General features: G+C 42.7%; 2 protein-coding genes across 2 annotated transcripts in view; both read left to right on the top strand.

The window, feature by feature from the left end:
• igf2r (insulin-like growth factor 2 receptor) overlaps positions 1-4,292 on the top strand; it is a 69,475-nt gene extending 65,183 nt beyond the window's left edge. Inside the window, exon 51 of the mRNA XM_083790722.1 lies at positions 190-4,292. Within this exon, the coding sequence (XP_083646848.1) occupies positions 190-333 (144 nt within the window). The 3' untranslated portion in view covers positions 334-4,292. The remainder of the gene's footprint in view (positions 1-189) is intronic.
• Positions 4,293-4,860: 568 nt separating this feature from the next.
• LOC310877307 (solute carrier family 22 member 2-like) lies at positions 4,861-11,999 on the top strand (the record flags this gene model as incomplete). The annotated part of the gene is made up of 10 exons (XM_083791122.1): positions 4,861-5,262; positions 7,233-7,336; positions 7,576-7,730; positions 7,885-8,053; positions 8,408-8,522; positions 8,863-8,963; positions 9,299-9,513; positions 10,232-10,340; positions 11,069-11,181; positions 11,896-11,999. The coding sequence occupies 10 exons, from the start codon at positions 4,861-4,863 to the stop codon at positions 11,997-11,999; spliced, it is 1,587 nt and encodes a 528-aa protein (XP_083647248.1).
• Positions 12,000-16,771: the final 4,772 nt, after the last annotated feature.

The raw sequence follows: 16,771 nt of genomic DNA, 5'->3' as shown, positions 1-16,771 counted from the left end.
TCTAGTAACTCCAATTTGGAGAAGGTTGTGACGTTAGAGCAAAGCCTTGAGTATGGTAAGGTTGATTGTTTGGTTCCTACAGTGGTGGGGAGAAAACAAACTGCTGGTGTATTGTGCACGCGTTTGAAGAAATGATTGGATTTGAGGATTTGCGGTACCACTGGTGTTTGTCGCTGTGCTCTGTTGTAGGAGGAGAGTGATGAAGACCTCGTCGGACTCCTCGACGACTCCGACAGGAACAGGAAAAGCCAATTATGGCCAACGGCCAGCGACAGGGCAGCCAACCAGAAACCAGACGAGGACGACAGTGATGAGGACCTCCTCAGGGTGTGACACTGCTTCCTCCTTCTATCCTCCACCGTCCAAACAGAACTTATTCCCTGCTATCTCTGGTGAATGTCTCCAACGGCAAAGGTGAGAAAAAGAAAAAAGAAAAAGAAAATAAAACATCCGCAGCGATCGCGACTGCTTGACGAATGTGGAAACTCCCCTCCCTAGCTCCCCTTTTTTCTGGACTTTATTTCGTTGGACTACACCTTCACCAGGTTGCCGCCGCGGATACCTCCAAAGGTCCACCAAAACGGACTCGCCAGAACTCTGCAAAATGCACAACAGTTGACGGCAGTGCATGGTTTGTCGATAGGTGAACGTTTAGAAAGCTTATCCCGCGGACGCCGGCAGCCCGAGGTGTTTTGGCTCCTGTGGTTTCTAAAGGGAACGACGAGGACACAGTTGGTCTTTAGTGCTGTTTACAGTTGCTACGATAGCAGATCTTTCTCTCCCACCGACCACTCCACCCCCCCGTTGCCTTCCCGATTGCAAACATAGTTTTTTGTTTTGTTTTGTTTTCAACAAATCACTTTAACAGAAGGATTGATTTCTTTTGGCTCGCTTTGAGCATTGATGATGATGTACACACAGATGATGTTCTATTCAATGGACTTTTTTATGTTGGTTTGTCCTCGCTGATAAATTGCTCACGTACTTGTTTATTTTTTATATTTTATTCTTATTTAATTGTTTGAGCTGACCTGGCCATGTGCATCTCTGTTCTGGTAATAGTGCAATGAGTGGACTCAAGATGGCCTTAAGTATGAATGGGTAGTCAAGTCAAGTCAATCAGAACAGAGCTTCTAAGTTGTTATTATTCATATCATTTGAACACAAAACGTTGTTTGAGCAGCACCCCTACCCAATCCCAGCAACGCCATATTTATACAACAGAACCACAACTGATGTATGAAGTCGTCACGTTGGTTTTCCATTCGCACTCACACCCCGTGCTCCATCTGCAACATAGCTTTATGCTTCAGTGTAGGCCATGTCAGGCAATCCAAGGTATTTTTTTTGTACTGTTTTTTTTTTTTTTTTTTTTTGCCAAATGCATGTCGTAGTTGAACAGCTGTTGTGCCATGCATATATCTGGAATGTATCCAAGTCACTTTCACACGTACATTCAATCAGTTTTGGAAAACGGGTAAAATCGGTTTTACATCTCAGCAGAGGTATGTTCTGTAGACATGTCATTTGATTCTTTACATTACTGCTTCTGAACTGAAGTGAAACCGACCCCAATCTTCCAATAATTTAGTTGTGTATTTGCAGTGTCATTATTCCTACACAGTATAAATCATCCCTATATGAGTATTAGTTGGCTATCCAGTGAAATGAATAGATTCATCTTTATATACTGTACTGTACTGTAATGTTCTTTTGACATTTTGCACAGAAATAGCACACATGCTGGCTACGTATTTATTCCATTGAGAGTAATGCTTTTGTGAATGTCTGGTACAAAATGAGGAGGTAAAGAAGGCAGATTCTGTGATGTGATTTCACAGAATTCAGGGATAATCCTCAGCAGCTTGGAGTTGCTGTGAGACAGATTTATAGAACCATAGCCCAGGCACTTGATGGATATTAGCATCTTTAACCCCTTTTGTGCAATATCACTGCTCTCTTGAGTTGAACTCATACCGCTTATAGCAGCCTGTAGTGAAGAAATCTTAAATCAAAATGCGATGTCATTGAAAATGAATTATCAGGCACAGCCATAGGTATTCAATATAAAAAGGAAATGAAAGAAAAACAGGTTTTCTCCATTCAGGGTATTTCTAAATAAAGCTTTGTACACAAGATTTGTTAAGCCAAGATGAGAGCTTTTGTAACATGGAGATTCTCCTCACGACTCACAACAAATTGCATTTCTTTTACGATTAGGAACTGAGTGGTCAGGTTGAAAAAGGTTTGAGTTGTGCCATAATTATGAAAACTAAAATCACTTGCCATCCATTTACTATAAATATAACCTCATGAATTCAAATCCTGGATTTCCATGTGCTTGAGATCACAAAATGAAATGGGATCCGCCATGATCATAATGAGGTATATTTCAGACTTTTTTCTGGTGCGAGATGAAAGAATGAGGCTGCAGTACTCATGTGTTAATAATGGATTGAAGCCTTGTTCATATATTGTTCTATAATGAATCTCGGATCGGATGACGTACTGATTTTGAATGTGAATGTCAGTTGTTTGTATCTCTTGAGCAAGACATCTGATTCTAATGCCTCTTTGTTCACCCCATAATGCATCCTTCCAAGCCAAACGGACACAATCTTCTCTTAAGAATTCAGCTGTTGAGAAAGCAAGAGAACTTTCCAATGGAATTGTCAAGGTGAGATCTTCAATTGGTACATTGTCATGATGGAAGCAAAATGTCAGTCCAAAGAAAGATGTTCCCAGGCCATGTAAACGTAATAAGTAAGGCGCTTTACTGGCACAACAATTGAACGATCTTACATTTTGAGAATGAAGACATAGAGCCACCATCTACTGTATGTATATGAGGCACGTGAATGGCCGCTCCTTTGCTTGTTATTGTGTAACGTCTATCTCTGCTGTATCAAGTACCAAAGCACCTGGTACTGTATGTACATTACCATTCATGCCAAGGTTTTCCACTGCTCTTTCTTCGTGCATCAGAGGCTACGTTGCCTTTGATCTGCTTTATACTTGGTTGCGCCGTTGCACGGGTGTCTCGTCTGAACATAGTCGTTCTACAAGCTTGAAACATTGTGAGCTTGTAGTTCTTTAGTCTTACTGTACATAGCCAGATGATCGGAGAGATAGCCTAGTAAGCCTACTGATAGGTCTGGTGACATCTAAATTCAATGATATACTGTTTAATAATAATCGTTTGCTACTCCGAATAATCTGTATTGTGCAAACTAGTATCCCCTCTAGGGGATACTAGTTTACATATATTAATCGGAGCAGCAGCTGCCTGTGCAGATTTAATTTATTCTTATATATGTTGATTTGTTTGTCCTGCAACAGCGATATACAGGACAAACAATCTACTGGTTTTCACTGTCTGAAGACGTATCTGTAGATGGACAGCTTTGATCATCTGGCTACACGGGACTAGTAGATCTGCTAGTTCCCATGCAGGACATGCTCTACATGGGACTAGTAGATCTGCTAGTTCCCATGCAAGACATGCTCTACACGGGACTAGTAGATCTGCTAGTTCCCATGCAGGACATGCTCTACATGGGACTAGTAGATCTGCTAGTTCCCATGCAGGACATGCTCTACATGGGACTAGTAGATCTGCTAGTTCCCATGCAAGACATGCTCTACATGGGACTAGTAGATCTGCTAGTTCCCATGCAAGACATGCTCTACATGGGACTAGTAGATCTGCTAGTTCCCATGCAAGACATGCTCTACATGGGACTAGTAGATCTGCTAGTTCCCATGCAGGACATGCTCTACACGGGACTAGTAGATCTGCTAGTTCCCATGCAAGACATGCTCTACATGGGACTAGTAGATCTGCTAGTTCCCATGCAAGACATGCTCGACTAAGTATGAATCAGGCATTACTTCCTCACTGAACATCTATGGCAGTGGTTCCTAAAGTGGGGTTCCAAATGGACCCTTGTACAAATGCTCCATTTGTACACTCTCAGAGTTAAGGGGGTCCTTGAAATTAAAAACATTTGAGAACCACTGATCTATGGTGAGGTTAACAGACTTCAGAAATGGTCAGGAGAGATTAGGCCTGGCCCGTTGTTGTAAAGCAGTGTGAAAATAAGAGCATCGGAGCTTCTCTGTGAATTGGGTACTCTTGGGAAGCGATCATGTTTTACTTGTTGTCGTTTCATACTTATTTTATTTGGCGTAAATTATGTTCTCTGTTTTACTGCTTTTTTGCCTGTTTTCCTATTTAAAGAAAATGTTGATGTACAAAATAATGCATTATTTGAATAAATAATAGATCAGCAGTTGTCTAAACATCATTACATTTTCCACTGGTCTAACAGGGTGTGTTTGAAATGCTAAAACGTGAATCAGACAGAAACAATTCAAACTTGACCTCTGTTGGATCTTTTCTCTGGGATGTCAATAATTGAATGAGGGCGTGAGTGTGTATCGGTGTCCCCACACTTTTCTGCACATTTGTGTCTTTATGTGCGTTTGTGTCTGACGTCTGAATTAGTGATCGCAACATTTTAACGCATCACTGGCCAGATCTTGAGCCAAGGTCAGCTGTGACGGTGGTCGGTGGACCTTTGCTCCATGCTGGCCTGTTATAAACCCTGTGAACAGCACATAACACATCCGCCCTGCAGTCCGTTGCCTCTGCACACACATTACGAAGACTTTGCAACACACCGTAGCTTCACTTAATGAATAGACTGAGAAGAATCAATTCACATACACCCAAATTAAAGAACTATATTGCTTGCTCTGGGTGGATCTTTGTTGGTCGTAAAGTGTCTTGAGACAACTTGTTGTGATTAGACCCTTTAATAAAATTGAATTGAATTGAAAGAACTCCACAGCACAACCATGACCACGTTCGATGACATCTTGGAGGAAGCCGGGAAGTTCGGCCGCTGCCAGAAGCGCATCTTTCTGCTGCTGTGCATGGTCTCCATGCCCTGGGCAGGCGTGTACGTTGGCATCGTGTTCCAGGGCTTCACTCCGGAGCACTGGTGCCGTGACCCGGCCGTGACAGAGATGAGGCAGAGCTGTGGTTGGAGCCTGGCGGACACACGCAGGCTCACTGTTCCCCTGGTCAACGACACTGGAGAGCCGCTGCACAGCACCTGTGAGCAGTACGACCTGGACTGGAACGCCACCGGACTCACCTGCGACGCGGAGAAGATGGACCTGAGCAAAGCCCCCGTGGCTTCGTGCAAAAATGGCTGGGAGTATGACTATGCAGGAAGGGAGTCATTTGTCACTGAGGTGAGGACATATGAGGTTTAATTATTCTTCATTAAAATCTGGTGGACTTTTTTGCTAAAGGTTTTAAATCCTGACCACAAATTAGTGCATGACTAGGTGGAGTGGTGTTACTTCTTTCAATGCCCTGGAGCATCTCCGTATATCTCAGGATACTTCCATCACAATGTGGGACAAGACAGGGCTGTCTGGCCCAGGCCGTAGCGTAACGGTCTGGGCACCGGACTGGTGATCCAGTCGCGGTGTGCCGCGGGTTCGACTCCCGGACCCGACACGGCCTTTACCGCATGTCATCCCCCCATCTCTCTCCCGTTTCCTGTCAGCCTGCTTTCTATCCCTTAAAAAATCAATAAACAAAAAAATATCTTAAAAAAAAAAAAAGACAGGGCTGTCTGATTTCTTCCCTTTTACTTGCCCGAGCTATACTGTAGATTATTATCTCCGCCAGGCCAGAACAGCCAGGGGCAGGGATTATGTTTTTTTCCCCTAGGCTGTCCCCATGTCTGCGTGACGGTGTACCTGTGAGCACCACTAGACCGATCGGCGATCAGAATGAAACTTTGGACACACTCTCCCAGTCGGCCAAGGAAGAACCTCCCCTCAATTTTTTTCCAAATTTGCCTCAAGTTGGCGCTATGACAGATCGCTTTGTGCTTTGGCCTATATAAGGTCATACAATTTGTGCCTTGCTAGATTTAGTGTTTTTTTCAAAACACACTTTTTGCTATATTGTTGTCCAAAATGCACAAAAATGTGTACACAATAACTCTGGCGATTTGGCAAAAAAAAATCAGGAACGATCTAGTTCCGGTCCAATTTCATTTGGGTCAATTTAATTTGTATTTATTTTTCCTTTTGACAAAAAACACAACTCTACCTTGGCAGGAATACATACTACATAATTTTAATGAATACTTAAAGATGGAGTGCCACAATGTTTGTATTTTTCCAGTTTGTCATGTGTCTATGAGGTGACAGTACTTCATTAGACACCCTGGAGTTGTTTTTATGTGCAATGGTGTATTAATTTTGTATTTAGGGTTTCTTCCTGGAAGCTGAACCCTTGACAGTCAAACGGGCCAATGAAGTAAACAGTAATATAGTGACACCACACTATCAGCCCCTCCCCTAACCCCTCCCCCTTTATCATACAACTACAGCTGTGGGTGCGGCTTCAGTTCACTTAATGAACTGGTGGGCGTGTCCTGTCCACATAAAAGCATGATTTTAACAAATACTGTACACTTTTTGGAAAAAGTTCCTTATATTGTAATAATACCTGATGATCATGTTTTATGGTGGAAAAAAATGGTGGCACTCCATCTTTAACCCATTCTGACCGGGCACCCATTTTGGTATTGGCATCATGTTATGCTTTAGCTATTGAAAAATAGCAGATCTACAAGCTCATATCGCGCCACCGAGTGGCGCGATATGAGCTTGTAGGTCTGCTATTTTTGAAAAATCTAAAAAAACGACTGACATTTTTAGAATCTGATCTCAGGTCAGAATGGGTTAATCAGACCAGTGTGTGTCCAGTGGAAACCTCGTGTGAATCTGACCTCAGGTCAGAATGGGTTAAAATGATGCCTGGTGGTTCAGTGCAGTGCAGACAATAACGTATGCTCCTAATGATTGCGAGGACTTCCAGTCTTGGGGTTGCATGTCTCGCTTCTCTCTGCCCTTGGTTTCCTGTCTCTACATTCTCCTTGGTTAAGATGTTTTACATAAATATACAGAATATCTCCTACATGTTTTTTTGTTCCTCGCACACGTCACAGTATGTGAAAATAGGACTTTTAATTTAGCATAATGGATACAATTTGAAGTTAAGGAAAGGGGTCTGACAGGGCTTACTTAAAATGTGTCAGAGTGGTAGTGCAGGTTGCGTACAAATTGAAACGAATTTCAAGACGAGGACGTGGTCACATTTGCATGTGTGTTTACTGTTTATGCTTGTGCGCTGTTCCTAGTTTAACCTGGTGTGTGCAGAGGGCTGGTGGGTGGATATGTTCCAGGCCACACTCAATGTTGGCTTCCTAATTGGCAGCATCGCTATTGGTTACCTGGCTGACAGGTAGGACCAGGATTGTTTTCTATATCTTATTTGTCTGTTCCTCCACGTATCATGTCTTACATAATACAACTATATGCACATAATGAGATAGTCAATGGGACAGACCTATGAGCATCCCAAACTGTTGCTGAATTTGTATCCTTATTTCATATCCCTATTATTGATCACCCGGACATGAAATTTGTCAATGTCTGTCTGAAGAAATGCCAAAAATATGACTTTTGCATATATGTCTCAAGGTTCGGCAGAAAGTTGAGTTTCCTGATGTCCAACCTGTTGAACGGCATAACGGGGATCATGGTGGCTTTGGCTCCTAACTATGTGACCCTCCTGGTGTTCAGAACTCTTTACGGCTTTGGTGTCAAAGGAGGCTGGGTGGCCGGATATGTGCTGAGTAAGGACCGTAGACCTAGACCTAGACCTAGACCTAAACCTAGAGCTGTGCATAGTTCAGCCGAGTAGTTGGCCTTTGCACTCACACAGAGTGTGTGTGTGTGTGTGTGTGTGTGTGTGTGTGTGTGTGTGTGTGTGTGTGTGTGTGTGTGTAGTCACAGAGTTAGTTGGGGTGGAGTACAGGCGGACGGTGGGGGTCCTGTACCAGATGTTCTTCAGCGTTGGCATTCTCCTCCTCCCTCTACTGGCCTACTTCATCACTGACTGGCGTTGGCTGAATGTGGCCATCACTGCACCCTACTTTGTCTTCCTGTCCTACTACTGGTGAGAAAACACCAGTATGTAATAGTTTGTGTGTGATGCAACAAATTGGACTTGAGAAACATTTAGAAATTATAGTAAACAGTGAAAACAGTCACAGAACTAATACTACGTTGTCTTTGTTAAAATCACAGAGTGCTGTGAGGGACACATTTCTGGTTACAGTATATATCCCTATCCATTTTCGTTTTTTGTTCTTTTTTTTTCTTATCAACTAGTCAACTAGTGGATGTACTAGTTGAATAGTCGACTAGTTGCTTAAAGCCCTAGTGTGTGTGTTCCTTATATCTCTAACCTTCAATCTTCAGTCTGCGAGGTTCATGCAATATTTTAGCACGGCTAAATGTTGTCCCACAGGTTCATTCCAGAATCTCCCAGGTGGCTTCTCTCTCAGAACAAGTCTGCTGAAGCTGTGGAGATCACTGAGGCCATGGCCAAGGAGAACAAGAAGACCCTCTCCAAGAACATTCAGGTTGAGTACATTACAGGAACACACTAAATTAAACATTAATCAACCTGTTATTAAACTTCATGCCAGTTTTATTGTCCACACCACACAATGAGTTTGCTAACACAATATTGTGGCATCTCTCTCAAAAGCAAGTCACTGGTGAATGAAAAGGCCAAGAATTGCCATATTTAATTATATACAATATTCACTACAGCCACTACACCTTCACACCTATTAGCTATTAAATAGGCTAAGGATTTTCAAGAGGAAAGAGCAGCCAGCTATCAATTACAGAATATAGAGCAAAATAGACAAAAAAAAGACATACCTAAACAAACAAACTTTGCTTTTGTGCTTCCAGACTCTGACAGATGATAACGCAGAGTCCTTCACAGTCTCCTTCATGGACCTGATCAGAACTCCCAACATGAGAAAACACACCTTCATTCTCAGTTGCAACTGGTGAGTCCTTCTGTCTGAAGTCCCCCACTGGGAGGAGTGCTTAACCCTTTAATTTCATCAGTGAGGTGAGCGTTACCGCTATTTCGACTGCCCCCGGACAACTATTTCAGCAGTAGTCTGGTCTGTTTTTCTTTTTGGTCAAGCATTTGGTGCCCCCATTATTGGATTTAATTTATCTTATAATGTGTAGAAAAAAGCCTGTCTACAAGCTCAAGGCGCATTCCATCGCGACGCATTGAGCTTGTAGATCTATTTTCCCCCCACTATTTTGTGAGCTTGTAGATATTTTATTTCATCCTATGCCTAACTGCACCTACTCTCTGTATCTCCTCCAGGTTCACCAGTGCTGTGGTGTACCAGGGCTTGATCATGAGACTAGGCATCATGGGAGGTAACGTCTATGTAGACTTCCTGATCGCAGGCCTAGTGGAGTTCCCAGCGGCTTTCCTCATCCTTTTCACCATCGAGCGCATCGGACGCCGTCTTCCCTTTGCCACCGCCAACTTCGTCGCTGGAGCCGCCTGCTTTATCATCATATTAATTCCCGAAGGTGAGTCTAAGATCAAATAAGATGGATCATGATGAACGCTTTCCACTCATCTCACAAACCTGTGACATGCCAAAAGCCTTTTGCTCTTTCGGATATTTATTTTTTAGACAGGAACCCAACGGTAGAAAGGGAGAAAGACATACAACACAGATCAAACGAAAGTAGAACCTAATCATTGCAGATTGAATGCATCTATAGTGGCAACATCCTAATTGTTCACAAACACACCTCTCCCTTGGTTTGCTCAACAGATATGTTCTGGTTGAAGACAGCAGTAGCGTGCATTGTTCACAAACACACCTCTCCCTTGGTTTGCTCCACAGATATGTTCTGGTTGAAGACAGCAGTAGCGTGCATTGGCCGGTTGTTCACAAACACACCTCTCCCTTGGTTTGCTCAACAGATATGTTCTGGTTGAAGACAGCAGTAGCGTGCATTGGCCGGTTGTTCACAAACACACCTCTCCCTTGGTTTGCTCCACAGATATGTTCTGGTTGAAGACAGCAGTAAACACACCTCTCCCTTGGTTTGCTCAACAGATATGTTCTGGTTGAAGACAGCAGTAGCACAAACACACCTCTCCCTTGGTTTGCTCCACAGATATGTTCTGGTTGAAGACAGCAGTAGTAAACACACCTCTCCCTTGGTTTGCTCCACAGATATGTTCTGGTTGAAGACAGCAGTAGTAAACACACCTCTCCCTTGGTTTGCTCCACAGATATGTTCTGGTTGAAGACAGCAGTAGCGTGCATTGGCCGCTTGGGGATCACAATGACATTTGAGATGGTGGTGTTTGTCAACACTGAACTCTACCCCACTTTTATCAGGTGAGAGACGATTCACAAACGTGGGCATCGTGGGCATCCCTTTTATCAGGTGAGAGACGATTCACAAACGTGGGCATCGTGGGCATCCCTTTTATCAGGTGAGAGACGATTCACAAACGTGGGCATCGTGGGCATCCCTTGCCAGAGTTTGGATATGAGCATAACAATCAATGCTGGGTGATGAATCTGGTTGATCACATACCGATAGCGTGATGCATTCAGCAACAATGGGAAAAGGGTAGTAGATTTAATTGATTAACCATTTAGGCCTACGGCCGATTCTAAAAACGCCTTCTAAAGCCTGACCTAAGTTTTCTGAAAAACTTCAAATATGTATATAGCAGCATCAATTTTTTTGTAATTTTTGAATACTGTACATACTGTACAGAACCCAAATATGGGTGCCCGGCCTGAGGGGGTAAGACACCAAAAGGGGTTCCCGCCCAGAATGGGTTAACATGGACATGTCATAGGCGAACATTTGCTGACAATAGCAGATCTACAAGCTTACCATGTGTTGAAGAAATGTAGTATAGAGGGGAAAGAGTAGGGAATCAAATATAGTGCTCTGGGGCACAGCGGTCAATTAAGAATATGCTGTAGTGTAGGGTTTAACTTTGTTGAAAAAACATAACACCGTAATGAATACCGGTATTGAAACCAGGACATTGTGTAGCATGTAATAAAAATGTACCAATGAAACATCTCAACTCTTTTGTTTGATCCAGGAACTTTGGAGTGTCTGTGTGCTCTACTCTGTGTGATGTGGGAGGGATCGTAGCTCCCTTCATGCTCTACAGGCTGGCTGTCATTTGGATGGATCTCCCACTCATCATCTTTGGTGGGTTCCATGAGACCTTGTGGTCCACGTGATCTACAAACTTGGAGAATGGGTATATTCCACAAAGAGATTTGCTGTAGGAGAAAAAAGGACGGGCCAAGTATAAACCCCTGTGGGACCTCAGACAGCAAAGTGTACATACTGTAGGCCGTAGGGTTTAGGTGGTTTGACCCTACCTGGAATCAAAGTATGTCTTGTATGCACTTTGCACCATATGCTATTTACAGAGACTGAATTACACATTTACACATTAACATACATTCCCGACATGAAATCGCATCATTTTCTCATTCAAAATACAGAGTGCCACTTTCTTGTAATATTTACATACTTAATAAAGAAGGCAAGCAATCACACCATTACTTCCTTACCCACTGGTTTACAGCAGCCACGAGCAATCTAGGCTAGCAATGTGTTTCGGTACCTTGCTCAGGGGCACTTTGGCAGAGCTGATGGGTTACTGTAGATGTAATACCAGCCACCCTCCAGTCATCATTACGCAACAGGAATGTACACCTGCCTTGATGTGGCATTTTGATTGGGCAGCCTCGGATCCCTGCCTGGTGCCACCCCTAAGTGCTTGTTTACACTACAACACAAGGCACATTTTTACTTTAACTGGACTTACATGTTGTGGCCGTGCAGAAATGTACATTTTATTTCACACAGTAGATAAAACTAGATGCTAATGAAAAGATTGTGCTGTTTGTGCAGGGTGCCTGGCATTCCTGGCAGGGGGGTTGGTGCTATTGCTTCCTGAGACCAAAGGAGTCCCACTGCCTGAGACAATCGATGACATTGAGTACCCTGAGAGGTAAATAGTCCCCCAAATACTTATTGGTTTTGCTTAAGACTAATGGTTATTACCAACACCTGCTATACATGCTGAATAACATGCATGCTAATTAATGACATGCTTAATATCAGACCCTGCATTGTCTCATCATAATGTGTTTCTCTCATTTCTCTTCAGAGCAAAAGCGAATGCTGCTCTGAAGAGTCAGCAGCGTACTGTCCTTCTGCCCGACAGCAACGGAACAAGCAACAAAGATCAGTGCTCTGTCTGATTTCTGGCTGTATCACCATAGTATTTATTTATATTTTTCATGAGTTATGTATGATTGTTGTGTCAAAACGCTGAAAATGATACTTGTTGCATTGAAATATAATGTATTGTACAGATACCTGCCTTGATTTTTGTTCTTGATAATGTAGCGTTGGTCATTGGGTCTATTGGTTTTAGAATCATACAGCCCCTAAAAAAATAACGGTATTAGGCCTATTTTAAATCAACGGTAATTTGGACTGGTAATTTGGTAAATGACTATGAAGTCAGAGAACACTGTATGGGGAAACAAAAGCTGACCGATTTGTATAAATGTATTTATTTGTCACTGGAGAATAAGTGATATTGTGTTATGAGCAGTTTAAAATAAATCAATAAAAGATTACATTTTTTTTAAGACTTTACTCGTTTCCTTATGCAAAAATGTACACTTGACTAGAATTTTACATTGACCTCATGTTCCCTTGCTGCCACATGTGGTCACTTTAAGAATACACTGTTATTTAAAAGCTGCACCAGTCACGTTCAGATGTCTCTGCCAGAGAAGCTCTCGCCTCTCGCTCTTCCCCGTCTTCTATTGATTGATTGATTTAAATATTTATTAACAGTTTGCAGAATTACAGTACGTTTCAAGCACAAACTCAATACAAAGACTGTTAACTGTGAGTGGACGACCCAATTTAGCATTACACTTGTTTACAACAGGGTCCACATTGTTCAATTCATCAAAACATTTAGAGACATACAAATAGACATTTCTATGTAGCTAAAGAACAGAACAGGAATTCATCATATAGGAAGCAAAAAGGGAAAAGATACATATACAGTGAGGGGAAATGGGGGGGGGGGGGGGTAGGGGGATTCAGATTTTACAGAGGCCAGTTTCGAATTGCAGCCGTCCGTAGGTGCCCTTTGAGAGAGGTTTTGAAGGAGGAGCGGCATAGGAGCGAAAATAATGAAGTCCCTTGTTAGTGCCGAATCTGGGTTGTACATGGTTTGTTGCACTCCCTCTGGTGTTGTGGGTGTGGACTTCGTTTACATTAATATTTAGACAGGTACATGGGTATCTTGGTGGTGTATCGAATCTTGTGGACCAGACCCATTGCAAGATGCTGTACTCTGTCGTCGACCCTAAGCCATCCCAGCCTGTCAAAGTGGGCAGGGGTGAGGTGGGTACGGGGGGTGAGGCCAAGTAGGAGCCTGACCAGTTTGTTTTGGGAGGTCTGGAGCCTTGTTTTAAGGGCCTTTGAGGTGCTGTGGTACCAAGAGGTGGATGGTCAAAGAAACCTTGTACGAGGGCTCCTGTTAAGGTCTTCAAGGTGTTTTTGCTGACCAGTGAGGAGATCCTGTAAAGGAATCTTGTTCTTTGATTGACTTTTTTGATTATGTTGGTATTATGACAAGCCCGTCGCCGATGTGTGGAAGGAAGATGTGGATCTGCTGGTCAGGTTCTCCATGGAAATGGGAAAAGACCACGGTCTGTGGCCCAGGCCGTAGCGTAACGGTCTGGGCACCGGACTGGTAATCCAGTCGCAGTGTGCCGCGGGTTCGACTCCCGGACCCGACACGGCCTTTACTGCATGTCATCCCCCCATCTCTCTCCCGTTTCCTGTCAGCCTACTGTCTGTCCCTTCAAAAATCAATAAAAGGCGTAAGCCGCAAAAAAATATCTTAAAAAAAAAAAAAAAAAAAAAGACCACGGTCTGGTCAAGGAGGGAAATGTGGTCATCGTCCTAACCGGCTGGCGCTCTGGCTCCGGCAACACCAACACCATGCGGGTGGTCCCTGTGCACTGAGCCCCCCTGCTGCGCCGCTCCGAACACGCGGCTTTGTGTGTGCACCCCTGTGACACCATGTGGCAGCCAAATTTCGTTGACTAAAACTATGATGAAAAATGTTCATCGACTACCTTTTTTCACTGAGGAAAACTAAATAAAAACTAGGCTATGATGACTAAAACTAAGACTAATATTATTGACAATTTCTAGTGGAGAAGGGATCCAGTAGAACTAAAATACAAGGCATTGGTTGCGCTCAGAAAATAGTAGATCTATAAGCTCACAGTGCGCGTTGTGAGCTCGTAGCACCGATGACCTTACAGGCATATGCAAAGGCTCATGCAGCAGCTCGCTTGGTCTTCAACCAGCCAAAATTCTCACATGTCTCCCCCCTGCTCCGCTCCCTCCACTGGCTCCCGGTCGCTGCCCGCACAGAATACAAAACTCTGATGCTGGCATTCAAAGCAACCAAAGGTATGGCTCCCCCATATCTAGGAAGTATGATTGAACCCTACAAACCCTCCCGCGCACTCAGATCAGCCAACGCAGGGAAACTGGAAGTACCCTCACTAAAAACGCCGGGCCAACGCTCCACACGTCCCAAACTCTTCTCCCTTCTGGCTCCAAAACTGTGGAATGCACTTCCCATTGCAGTCAGAACTGCAGCATCACTCCCAATCTTCCGCCGTAGCCTGAAAACCCACCTTTTCAGACTCCATCATGGCCCATAGCACTTACCCTAACCCCTTAGATAGCATTTCTGTTGGCTTAGATAGCATTTGACACAGACTTATAGCATGTTATGTAGACAGCACTATAATTGTATTGTATATAGTTATAGCACGCCATAGTACATATGTATAGCATAGTAGTAAATATGTATAGTTTATATGTATAGTGTATGTATAGTTTCATTATATAGATATTCCACTGTTACTTTCTTAGCTTACGCATGTTTCATGATATTGATAAATGCTTTTATGTGATGTATTCCCATGCTTTTGTTCTTGCTTAAATGTAAGTCGCTCTGGATTAAGAGCGTCTGCTAAATGCCTAAATTGTAAATTGTAAATTGGCTCAACTTATGTAATTTAGATAGCATTTTATGTAGACATAGCACCCTATTTATGCATAGTTTCATTATATAGATATTCCACTGTTAGACGTTATAGGTTCTTAGCTTGCTTAATGATTCTTGATGACTTTCTATGCATTTGATGTATTACCATGTGTTGTTCTTGCTTACTTACTGTAAATCGCTCTGCTATAAATGCCTAAATTGTAAAGTGTAATTGTAAATGTGTATAAAAAGGACAATTAATGAACAAAAAATACATATATTCAGTTACCTGAGATTTAGCTAAACCATAGGTCAATAGGGTCATACACATAATGTAAAGCATTGATTGATTGATTGATTGATTGATTGATTGATGATTGAAGAATTTATTAACAGTTTGGAGAATTACAGTACATTTCAAGCACTACTCAATACAAGACTGTTAACTGTGGACGACACCATAAAGCATTACACTTGTTCACAATAGGATCCACCATGTTCAATTCATCATAACATTTAGAGACGTACAAATATACACTTCTATATAGCCAAAAACATGAAATCATAAGAGAGTAGGTAAAAAGGGAAAAAACATATACAGTGAGGGGAAAAAGGGGTGGGTGATTTTACGGGGCCAGTTTCGAATTGCAGCAGTCCGTAGGTGTCCTTTGAGAGCGGTTTTGAAGGAGTCAAGGGATTCATATGTCTTAATGACTGTTGGTAGGGCGTTCCACATGGAATGAATTTAGTCCCTTGTTTGTGCCGAATCTGGGTTGCACATGATTTGTTGAACTCACTCTGGTGTTGTGGGTGTGGACTTCGTTGACATAAAGGAAGTATGAGTATCTTGGTGGTGTATCGAATCTTGTGGACCAGACCCATTGCAAGATGCTGTACTCTGTCGGCAACCCTAAGCCATTCCAGCCTGTCAAAGTGGGCAGGGGTGAGGTGGGTTCGGGGAGTGAGGCTAGTAACCTGACCAGTTTGTTTGGGGAAGTCTGGAGCCTTGTTTTAAGGGCCTTATAGAGGTGCGTTGGTACCAAGAGGTTAGGTGTTTTTGTTGACTAGTGAGGAGATCCTGTATAGGAATCTTGTTCTTTGGTTGACTTTTTTGATTATGTCGGTGGCCATTTTATCACCGGAAAGATTTGCTCCAGGCTCCAGGATGGAACCTAGGTAGGTAATTTCATCTTTTCGTGTGATAATATTGTCACCCATGCACTCTAACCAAGAAGCCATCTGCCTTGCTGAGATTACTATTAGGCCTACTAGATAGTTTGTTACGAGCCAGGTGCAGATTATACCGAGTTCAGAGTTGAGGGCCTTTTCAACCTGTAGTTTGTTCCTGTCCGAGACCAGCAGTGCTGAGTCATCTGCGAACAGGAACAAGTTGCAGTCACAAGCTGTGTCATGTCTTGTCGTTTACATATATTAGGAACAGTAAAGTCCCTAGTATGCATCCTTGTGGAAACCTTGTGTTATTCTGTGGCTTGTTTCTTTACTTTTGATGGTAATAACTACCCTATGTCACTTATTTATTTTTACATATTAAATCCCAGTTTATAGGCATTAAGCTCCCGGCAGGTGGACACCATCTTGAAAATTATGCCTTTCGAGAATTTAAGATTTTTCTAAACATTTAATTTAATTAAATGTTTAATAAATGTTTAATAAATAAACATTTAA

This window comes from Protomyctophum parallelum, assembly GCF_964188405.1.
Source record: "Protomyctophum parallelum genome assembly, chromosome: 19".
Classification (NCBI taxonomy): Eukaryota; Metazoa; Chordata; class Actinopteri; order Myctophiformes; family Myctophidae; genus Protomyctophum; species Protomyctophum parallelum.
Note: the sequence above shows the minus strand (reverse complement) of the source record. Positions and strands in the feature narration are given on the sequence as shown.